At 39.8% G+C, this 11,998-nt stretch overlaps 1 protein-coding gene across 2 annotated transcripts in view; it reads right to left on the bottom strand.

Annotated features, from left to right (window-relative positions):
- The window catches only part of pde4bb (phosphodiesterase 4B, cAMP-specific b), a 64,995-nt gene that overhangs the window by 46,649 nt on the left and 6,348 nt on the right, over positions 1-11,998 (bottom strand). Inside the window, exon 2 of one of the 2 annotated variants that reach the window (XM_016526641.1) lies at positions 9,185-9,405. In XM_016526641.1, coding sequence (XP_016382127.1) covers positions 9,185-9,405 — 221 coding nt within the window. Of the gene's footprint in view, positions 1-4,708; positions 4,999-9,184; positions 9,406-11,998 lie in introns of those variants that run through there. The other variant, XM_016526642.1, reaches the window with a different exon arrangement.

Raw genomic sequence — 11,998 nt, forward strand, 5'->3', positions numbered from 1 at the left:
ATACAATGTATTTTTGGCTATTGCTACAAATATACCCATGCTACTTATGACTGTTTTTGTGCTCCAGGGTCACATATAAGAAAAAAACAGAAATTAAATAATGTACTATAAGTTATAAGTGTGCAGATATGTTATTTACAAAGTGTGCAGTTTACAAGTGTATACATTTTGGATTCTGTGTATAAATATGTCAGTTGTGATGGACGATGTATAATTATGAAGGTTTAATTGTTCAGGCTGAATATAGCTGTGACGAGAGGGGTGGGGCCGAGAGCCGTGGGAACGGAGCGAGGCCGGTGGAGTAAATGCTAATGCATGACACCTGCGCCACTCACCGGTCTCGAGTCCCACGGAGGAGCTCCGGAAGGATAAAAGGAGGAGTGACGACCGTGTTGGACGAGAGAGGACCAGGCCTGGACTTTATTTTGTGTTTTGGTTCTGTTTGTGCGCGACAATCGTCCGCGAGGGGCTGTCGCGCTATTTTGTGTTTGTTTATTTTATTAAAGTTTTCTTTGAGCGTTCGCCGGTTCCCGCCTCCTTCTTCCCGTGACTACGAACGTTGTTACAATAGTCTGCAGGAAAAAACTGTTCTTGTGCCTGGCTGTTCTGGTGGTCAGTGTTCTGTAGCGTCGACCAGAAGGCAACAGTTTGAAGAGAGAGTGGGCTGGGTGTGAGGGGTCCAAGGTGATTTTCTTAGCCCTTTACCTCACTCTGGATATGTAAAGATCTTGGAGGCTGGGGATCGATGATCCTCTCAGCAGTCCTGACTGTCCGCTGTAGTCTCTTGATGTCTGATTTTGTAGCTGAACCAAACCAGACAGTTATGGATGAACACAGGACAGACTCAATGATAGCAGAGTAGAACTGTTTCAGCAGCTCCTGTGGCAGGTTGAATTTCCTCAGTTGGCGAAGGAAGTACAACCTCTGCTGGGTCTTTTTTAGCAATGGAGTCTATGTGAGTGTCCCACTTCAGGTCCTGAGAGATGGTGGTGCCCAGGAACCCGAATGACTCCACTGCAGCCACAGTGCTGTACATGACGGTGAGTGGGGGGAGTGCTGGGGGGTTTCTCCTGAAGTCCACGATCAACTCCACAGTTTTGAGCGCGTTAAGCTCCAGGTTGTTAAGACTGCACTAGACAGCCAGCTCTTTAACCTCCTGTCTGTAAGCAGACTCGTCTCTGTCCTTGATGAGGCCGATGACTGTAGTGTCGTCCGCGAACTTCAGGAGCTTGACAGAGGGGTCCTTTGAAGTGCAGTCATTCGTGTAGAGGGAGAAAAGCAATGGGGAGAGAACACACCCCTGAGGGGCGCCAGTGCTGATGATGATAGTCCTGGATGTGAGTTTGCCCAGCCTCACTAGCTGCTGCCTGTCTGTCAGGAAGCTGGTGATCCACTGACAGATGGAGGAGGGCACAAAGTGCTGTGTGAGTTCAAAGAGAAGGTCAGGCATGATGGTATTGAAGGCCGAATGGAAGTCCACAAATAGGATCCTTGCGTAATTCCCAGGTCTGTCGAGGTGTTGCAGGATGTAATGCAGTCCCATGTTGACTGCATCGTTCACAGACCTGTTTGCTCTGTAGGCAAACTGAAGAGGATCCAGCAAGGGTCCAGTGATATCCTTCAGGTAGGCCAGGACCAGTCGCTCAAATTACTTTATGACCACAGACGTGAGAGCGACAGGTCTGTAGTCATCAAGTCCAGTGATTTGGGGCTTTTTGGGGACCAAAATGATGGTGGAGCGTTTGAAGTAGCAGGGAACTTCAGATTTTTTTTTTAAAGATTTATTTTTGGCGTTTTATGCCTTTTATTTAGATAGGACAGTTATATCCTTCAGGTAGGCCAGGACCAGTCGCTCAAATTACTTTATGACCACAGACGTGAGAGCGACAGGTCTGTAGTCATCAAGTCCAGTGATTTGGGGCTTTTTGGGGACGTGATGGTGGAGCATTTGAAGCAGCAGGGAACTTCACACAGCTCCAGAGATCTGTTGAAGATCTGTGTGAAGATGGGGGCCAGTTGGTCAGCACAGACTGTCAGCATGTAGGACAGAATGTTGCTCAACCAACCTAAATAGGCTGAGCCTTACCTTTGTTCATTGTAATATGACTCTAGCTAAGTGTACATGGGAAACCATGGCATGACCACAGCTACTATTAGAGAAAGTAATATTGGTCGGCTTATATCTAGAGTAGTGGTCATGACCTCTGACTATAGGGAAGTATTGCTTTGATTCAAGTGTATGTAGGTCGATAGGGACTAGATAAAGTACTTTTAAAGAAGAGCAAGCATGGCTGGACATCTAAATAGCATTAGTCAATTAGCACTGTCTAATGATCAAGACCGCTGAGTTTGTGACCATGAGATCCACATACATGGCCGGCGTGAGACTCTGAACTAATACAATCAAAAGTAAAGAGTGCAATAGGGTAATCAAATATCTAAAAAATTATTATAAGTATCAATGATCAATGATCAACTGGCATTGCAGCTCAAAATCTAAAGCCATTATGAAATGAATTCGTAAGATTTTAACTGAAATTGAATTACCGAAAAGACTGAACACATTGGATTCCATTGTTTGACCAGTTGGGTGAGCCTTACAAAACATTTCACATGATAGTAAACATTATGGCCATATCTGGCAGTTTTCTATTGAGTGACTGAGTATGGAAATAAATGCCTTTTCTGAAAAAATGACAAAATTGGAAATAGCTTGCATCCTTGTGTGCTTAAATGTATCATTAACATATGTGCTAATATTTTATTGCTTAGGTATTATAAAAGTGTCTACTAATCCATTGTCTGTTTTGGGTTGACATAATGAACAGAAAGAATGTAAAACAACTATAAAAGAAAGCACACTGAGAAGGCATCTCAGCTGACAGAAAAACAGGCCACCGAGTGACACGGTTAAGAGGAACTGGGGGAAATGACATTGGGCGTTGTGCCAGAGGGTTGCGAAGGGTGTCTGACGACACATTCATAATGGAATAAAAAGCTGTCAAAGCCCTTGGTAGAAGAGCCTAGCAACTATCACCTCCTCTTACATGTGTGTGTGTGTGTGTGGTAATAGGCTGGTTTTGCAAGAGTCTAGTTACTGGTGAAAATGCAGCATCATCATAAGTGGCGTCTGGAGGGCAGAAACTCTACAGGGAATTTGAGAAAACAACAGTTTTTTTTTTTTACGTTTTCTGAAAATGTGAATAGTGCCTGCCCAAGAAAAACTCACCAATGTGCTGCTGTGATGTTGTTGATGGTTGCTAAGGTGTTCAGTGTAATTGCTAGGATGTTGCTAGGGTGATCTGGGTGATTGCTTATTGGTCGAAGTTTAAGTTTTTGAAGTTAAAAGGCCTCAGTAGAGTTGTAGAAGTACTAAAAATCCCATTCATTTTCCCCATAGAGAATTTCTTTTTGAACAATAATGCATTAAATCTCTAAAAACAGGCCTACTATACTATATAAGGTTGTTAAACAATGATAAATACTTCTGTAGAAATTCTTCTGCTCACCAAGGCTGCATTTATTTGATCAAAAGTACAGTAAAAAGAGTAATACTTTGAAATATTATTACAATTAAATTTTTTTTTTAATATACAGTATTTTGAAATGCAATTTATTCCTGTGATGCAAAGCTGAATTTTCAGCATGATTACTCCAGTCTTCAGTGTCACATGATCCTTCAGATCCCTCATATTTTTGTGGAAACTGTAATACATCATACATTTATTATTCAGGATTTTTTGATGAATAGAAAGAACAGTATTTATTTGAAATCTAACATAAATCTCTTCACTGTAACCTGTATTAAAAACAATTTAATACATCCTTTGCCAAATAAAAGTATTTATTTCATTACTGCCTCCAAACTTTTTTATTGATTTTTATAATTCAACTTTTTGCTTCCTAGACCTTTTAATTATTGCCTTTAAGTAAATTCAATACAATACAATACAATATTTATTTATAAAGCATGTTTAAAAACAACTTTTGCTTCAAATCAAAGTGAATGATGTTTTGACTTCAAATGTAATGATGTAATTCCTCTCTGAGATCCAAAACTGCAGGAAAAAGTAATAGCCCACCAGCAAACAAAACCACACACTTTGAGGTATCATTCGTGTCTAAAGGCATGAGTCCACTTAAGTGTAATACATAAATTTGGTCACAACAAGGTCCAATTCTCATCATTAACTAACAATTAACTATGACTTTTGCCTCAATAAACTCCTAATTTGCTACTTTTTAATAGTTAGCAATGTATGTATGTTATGTTCAGTATGTTAGGTATGTCAGTGCCGATAGCCTAGTCTAGTGGTTAGTGCGCCGACATATAGCACAACTGTGCTCATGGTGACATGAGTTCGATTCCCGTCTCTAGGTCCTTTGCCAATCCTGCCCAATGCTCACTATTGACTAGGTGCTTATTAGCATAATAACATATTGGCTGTTTATTAGTACTTATAAAGCACATATTCTGCATGACCATATTTTACATACCTAATCCTACCCATTACCTAAACTTAACAACTACCTTACTAACTAACTATTAATAAGCAGCAAATTAGGAGTTTATTGAGGCAAAAGTCATAGTTAATTGTTTTTTTTAATAGCGAGAATTGGACCTTAAAATAAGATGTGACCAAACTCACAGTAAGACTCAATTAAAGCAAAGATCCAGGCAGACAAGGTTGCAAACACTGAGTCTTACCAGGTATGAGACACAGCCACAGTGAAGCGTCTGCGTTGGCGGACTGTTTTATTCACCACCAGCTTTCTGAACATGCCTGGGCAGTTTTGGGGCGCGTTTCTTGCACCAGCTGTGAGCTCTTTCACATCAGACTGACAGCCCGTGTCCAAACCGATCTCCATCCTCTGACTGACAGGGCAAATGTCAGCATCTTGTTTTAAATCCATGAGGAAATGTCATATGCAGAGGTTTGTTAAAGCCTTGAATCCCGCGGTTTGGCTGTAGAAGTGTGTGTTGAGGTGCTGTGTAGGCCGGACTCTGCTTCACACTCATTCTCTGTCACTATCTGCTTCAGTCCTTCCCTTTCCCCTCTATCCTCCCCTCTTGCCTACTAGTCAGGCCTCTGCCCGGCACACCCTCCCCTCCCAAGAGTCGCCTTGCTGGAATGTTCTTGGAGTTTCTACTTGGCCCAGTTTAGATGGAGCCTGAACCTGATACAGATAGACAGGTGCGGATGGAGAGGCAGTGTTAAGAGATACACTTGGTATAAACGGCAGTGTGTCTTGACAGACAACGTCTGATCTATTCAACCAAATCAGGTGTAAATGGGAACAACGTGAACTGGACACATTTATATACACCGATGAGCCATTACATTATGACCACTTATCTAATAACCCGTAGGACCTCCTTTAGCCCACAAAACAGTGGCCACACGGTGAGGCATTGATTCGACGAGGTGCCGATAGTCTCCTGCAGTATCTGGTACCATAATGTCAACAGCAGGTCCTCCAGTTCCCATACATTGCAGGGTGGTGGTGATGTAATGCAAACACACTTTTCCAGTGGGTTCATCTCAGGTGAATTTGGAGGCCAAGACATTAACAGAAATTCACCATCATCTTACTTAAACCACTCCTTGATGATTTCAGCAGTGTGGCATGGCACATTATCTTACTGGTAACTGCCATCACTGGCAGGGAACACAGCTGCTATGAATGGGTGCTCTTGGACTGCAGTGATGTTCAGATACCTGACAGCCGTCAGGGGTTGTGCTATTGGGATAATGGGGTCTAAAGTGTCCCAAGAAAACATCGCCCACAGCATAACACCGCCGCTGCCCAACAGTGCATCCAGGTGCCATAGCCTCTGTTGGTAATCGGCAGGTGTGCCTCACACGTCCTGAAAAGTAAAGCTGCGGGCTCTTTGATCGCCCCCTGGTGGCTGGCTGCAGTACAGGTCATAAACCCCGCCCTCTCCATGTAAACGAATGGGACTTGAGTCAAAATAAAAAAATTAATTACGCTTCCAATACAATTTTCCGAAAGACGGTTTTGGTCATTTAAGGTAGTTGTTATCACGCTGATATATGTTCAATTGTTTTTTTTTTTGTGATAAGTTTGATTTTAGCTAGTAATTTGATGCTATAAAAACGGGGAGTGTCGTTATGGTTGATTGGGTCTGCGGGAGTTTGGGCGGGAGTTTGATACCGCGGCTCCACCTCACGGCACTACGGCGCAGACTCTGGCTCCAAACGAATCTCTACTGCATAGACTCGGGCTCCAAATTACGTCCTTTACTCAAGATGGCAGCGGCCATACTGAGATGCTTTGGCTTCACTTTTCTATAGTGGAAGGAATAGGAGATGCGTCGTCCATCTTTTTTTACAGTCTATGGTAATCGACATATCCATACTCAGCCGTCAACATGATGCACCAGGAATCTTGAATCATCAGACCAGGCCACTTTTTCTTCCAATCATCCACAGTCCAGTCTCAATAATCTTCGGCTCATTTCATGCGCTGTTGGTGATTCAATGCGCTGTGAACAATGTGTGACAGTCTCTGCTCCCCTCTGGCATCAATGAGCTGCGGACGACACACGGCTGGACGAAGGCTCATCATTTTGGCCATCCGTGCACCCCTTTTGTATGGTGGACCAGTAGTGCACAACACAGCGAAATTAAAAAACAAATAAACATAAGCTAACAACACAACGAAATTTTAAAAACAAACAAACATAAGCTCACAACACAACGAAATTAAAAAAGCAAACATAAGCTCACAACACAATGAAATAAAAAAACAAACAAACATAAGCTCACAACACAACGAAATTACAAAAGCAAACATAAGCTCATAACACAACGAAATTAAAAAAGCAAACATAAGCTCACAACACAACGAAATAAAAAAGTAAACATAAGCTCACAACACAATGAAATAAAAAAGCAAACATAAGCTCACAACACAATGAAATAAAAAAAGCAAACATAAGCTCACAACACAACAAAATTAAGCCATAACACAACGGAAATGCTCCCGACCCCTAGAGGGCAGTTGGTCTGCAGAAAAGGCAATTGTGCGCAAGAGCAGAGCTAAACTGTCCAAATCGAAAATAATATTGATTTATTTTCTGCTCGATTCATGAATCGATACATTAAGATTACCAGGATATCAAAACATTCAGTAAAAACATGTTGTTCATTTAAAAATCGACACTTCATTTAAAAATTACACATATTAAGATCAATCACTTACATTGAGAATTTATTGAGGAAATATCGTTGTTTAACTGTCAACACTGCTCCCTAGTGGTCGGGAGCATTTCCGTTGTGTTGTGAGCTTATGTTTGCTTTTTTAATCTTGTTGTGTTGTGAGCTTATGTTTGCTTTTTTAATTTTGTTGTGTTGTGAGCTTATGTTTGCCTTTTTAATTTTGTTGTGTTGTGAGCTTATGTTTGCTTTTTTAATTGTGTTGTGTTGTGAGCTTATTTTTGTTTTTTTTATTTTATTTTGTTGTGTTGTGAGCTTATGTTTGCTTTTTTAATTTCGTTGTGTTGTGCACTACTGGTCCACTGTACTTTTGATACGCACACAAGATGCGATGTTTCAGAGACTCGAGCTCTGAGGCGCTGTGCCATCACAATTTGTCCTTTATAAATCAGCAGCTTTTCCTATTCTGACCTTGAACGCTCCACTGACCGAAAGCTGGTCCTCGAGTGGTATATATACCACTCTGTGAACTGCACCTGCGGCACCATTCAGTTGCCAGATGTGCTCATTGTTTTTTTACCCCACTGACAGATATTTGTAGCAAGAAGAATTCATATTTTTCAGTTGCGTCTCTAGCAAATGTATCTTGATTCAAGGATGTTTAAATATTTGTATTGGAAAACAAAAAATTACTGAGGAAAATATTCAGTTTTTGCAGTGCATGCAACATTTAATGCAATGACTTTATGATATGAACTTGCGACCTTCTTCCGATTTAAGGCCTTTTAAGTCCTTAATTTATGGAAGGAATAATTAAGACTTTTTAAGACCTGCAAACCCCCCCCAAAATAATGTGTAACCCACAAAAATGAAATCTGTCATTCAAAACACATTTTATTTTCATGAGAAAATTAATCGATTTACTGTAAATTGATTATGAATAGACGTTCCTATGCTCAAAACAAGCATACATTTTCAGTGTTACTATGAACCTCTTATGGCCAGATTTATTAACAAATTGCGCATGCGCAAACCGTCTTTTGGCGTTCAAATAGTACGGTCAGGATTTACTAAAGATGCGCAGTGAAGAATTAGCACTGAAAAGGCATGGACACAATTGTTTTTGCACCTGACCTTATTGAATATGCATTTGTAGGAGTTTCCCTTTGAGACGTAAAATTTATGGGAGGAGACATTCAAATATATCACGCAACGCAATTTACTAACGTTTGCGCTCATCAAATTACTGGTATTTGCGCCATTATTTAACGCCCAAAAAACATGTCTTAAACTATTTTGCACTTGAAATGGCTGCAATTGTTGCTAGGAAGAGGCACCGCAGAGAACAAAGAGCACATGGTAGAAGGGATTTTTTCCACACGTATTAATTTATTTGGAATGCCAGAAGAACACATGAAATCCGAACATATCCTTACGCTAATTTGCGCTGCGCTTGGTAGATTGCGTTGGTCATTATGGAAATGAGATGTTGTGTCTGTTTACTTTTGCGCGTTGTCAGTAAATCACCCGCAGAAATTTCCATGACCATCGGGGTTGTTTTGGAATTGCGCTCTTGCGCTAATTTGCCCTTTTTAGTAAATCTGGCCTTTTGTCGGTTAGCGCAGTGTCATTTGAAATTGAGATCAAAATTCTATAAAAAACAACTATTTGGCATTTGACATCATTATAGGTTCCAAAAAGTGAATAATCTATTCTGTATCTAAGACTCAGGAAGTGATATTTTGGGTTCCCTTTCAGTCGGTCTCTCTCGACGTCACATCGGTAATGACCGACGAATTGAGATCCCAATTCGTCGGTCATTACCGACGTGACGTCTCCGTTCCCTCCTTCAGGGAACAAGGGTTACATACGTAGCCGAGACGATTTCATTGGTCAAACAAAATATAAAGCACTTAAAAGTTGAACCTTGAATCATCTTTGAACGTTTATGTGCTGACACAGTATTCTGGTGTTGTATTTGTTAGATTTAACACTGAGCTCACCTATCAGGTGGCACTGGAGTGATATCTATACGCGGTGGAGTAATGAAGCCCAGTGACGTGGGTCTGGAAACGTGATCTTCTTGAGGACTGCGGGCCCTCTCTGCCTGTCTCCATGATAACGGCGGCAACACAAGGGTTCCTGAGTGGCGTCTGGGGCCTCGCCAGAGATCCACACCCAACGTAGCTCCTGAAGACGTACATGCTGAGAGGTCCTTGCTTTCCTAACATCATAAAAACAGAGCAGAAATGTTGTAGCTGTCCACTATACATCATCACCTGCATACAGTATGATCACGCACAATCAATGAACTCATCAGGAAATGAATACATGAATAAACAAATGAAATAATGTATGCAAGAATTATGCAGTGTGTTCACGTATACACTCTACAACTGAGTCAATATGAAATCAAAATTTACCCTTTTCATAATAAATCCAGGTTCCAGGTCTTAATTTTAAATTATTTATTAGAGTTCGTCATACCAAAGAACAAAATATTTCATCAAATTTTAATAACATGCTTGGCTTCTGAATGATCAACTACCCTTCCCCTAATATATATACAATCCAATTAATTCCTGATGGATAAAATTAAGTCCCATTTTACATTATTTCCTCTTGTTGAATATCCAGTTTCAAACAAAATAGAACAGATAAACCCAAGAAGTCTCTTAAGTTCACCAAAGCTGCATTTGTTTGATCAAAAATACAGTAAAAACAGTAATATTGTGAAATATTATTATTCCTGTGATGCAAAGCTGAATTTTCAGCATCATTACTCCAGTCTTCAGTGTCACATGATCCTTCAGAAATGATTCTAATATGCTGATTTGCTACTCGGTTATTATCAATTATTATTGGTGCTCAAATATTAATAATAGTTCTTATTATTATCATGATGAAAACAGATTTTGCTACTTAATATTTTGTGAAAACTGACTCTTTGATGAATACAAAGTTGAAAACAACAGCATTTATTTGAAATAGAAAACTTTTGAATGCCTTTACTGTCACTTTTGATCAATTGAATATATCCGTGTCAAATATTATTTAAAAAAAATCTTACGTACCCCAAACTTTTGAATGGTAGCGTATAATTAAATATTAGATATCAGCATATTAGAATGATTTCTGAAGGATCATGTGACACTGAAGACTGGAGTAATGATGAATTTGTTATGCAGAAGCAGGAAATTGTTGAATCGTGCATTATTTGTTTCATCATTTTCATGAAAAAGAAAACTCTGCGCTTTTGCACTCTGTTCGAAATTTGTTTATTACACATAAAAATACAAACATACAAGTGTGGGAACCTGTACTGGACTTTGTCAATCAGCTCAGCCCATAAACTGTTTGTTCAGGTTGATGTCAGTGAAGCTTTGGGTGATATATGGCACTCTAGGGAGTGAGCCTCTCATTTACGCTACGTGACTGATGTAGAGCCCTGTTCAGTTTCTACTGCTCCAGCATGTTGACTCTATCTCCTGAGAGTTCTTTATAGATACAGAGTGTTTAACGGCTGGCTCCCTCAGCGTGATTGCATATCACTGTCAGTGGAGTCGCTGGACAACATCCTTTCTTAACAGCCTATAGCAGAAGACTGAATATAGCACCTTGTAATATGTTTATAGCTCAATCAGAATTGCCCAGAAGAGAGGAGTGTTACCAGGAATTCCTCGAGCACGGCCTGTAGACTGGGATAGCTAACTGATGAGAATCCAGATAATGAGTAGGGAGAGAGAAAACAGCTACTGCTTCTGTTTGACTGGTCAGCGTGAGTTTAGGATTGGCTATAATTCTGGGAAATGTATTGACACTTTGATGGAGAGCCATATCAGAAAGCAACGGCAGTAATTGGGTGAATCTCATGAAACCTGTCTAGAACAAGTCAGGGGTCATATTTCATCCCAAAGCCAGAGGATTTGATTTTACAAGAAGAAAACTCTATTACAGGACCATTAAAGGGTTAGTTCACCCAAAAATGAAAATTAGCCCATACATTACTCACCCTCAAGTCATCCTAGGTGTATATGACTTTCTTCTTTCAGACGAATCCAGTCGGAGTTATATAAAAAATTGTCTTTGATCTTTCAAGCTGTTTAATGCCACTCAGCGGGTGTTGCAGTGCATCAGTCCAAAAGAAGTTAAATAAAAAGCGACCATCCATAAAAAAAGTGTCTCACACGGCTCCGGGGGGTGAACAAAGGCCTCCTGTAGCGAATCGATGCGTTTTTGTAAGAAAAATATCCATATTCAAAACGTAATAATCACTTTAATGTAGCTTGCGCCAACAGTTGTACACGGAAGCAGCTCCGGGAGCATGACGTATGAGTTCAGCGTTAGGCACGCGCCGCTCAGAAGTGATGAACGCGGAAACGCAGCGGAGAGATCAAAACAAACAACCATTTTCATTCAAAATTCTCATTACTGTAATGCGTCTGGATTTTTAACATGTTTTAGTTTACAGTATTTTTTTATTTAATGGTCAGTAACTAAAAATGTATTATTTTATTATGCATATTATGTATTATTTAAATTCTAAAGTATTTATACATAATGGTAATATTTATTGTACTAGAATTTTATTATACAAATTATTATACCCATTTAAGGTAAAATCGGTACAAACAGCAATAGTGTGAAATATTATTACAATTTAAAATAACTGTTTTCTATGTGAATATATTTTCAAATGTAATTTATTCCTGTGACGCAAAAGCTGAATTTTCAGCATCATTACTCCAGTCTTCAGAGTCAAACGATCCTTCATATAATATAATATAATATAATATAGTATAATATAATATAATATA

Source organism: Sinocyclocheilus rhinocerous, unplaced genomic scaffold (genome assembly GCF_001515625.1).
Source record: "Sinocyclocheilus rhinocerous isolate Xijiao unplaced genomic scaffold, SAMN03320098_v1.1 scaffold2138, whole genome shotgun sequence".
Lineage (NCBI taxonomy): Eukaryota > Metazoa > Chordata > Actinopteri > Cypriniformes > Cyprinidae > Sinocyclocheilus > Sinocyclocheilus rhinocerous.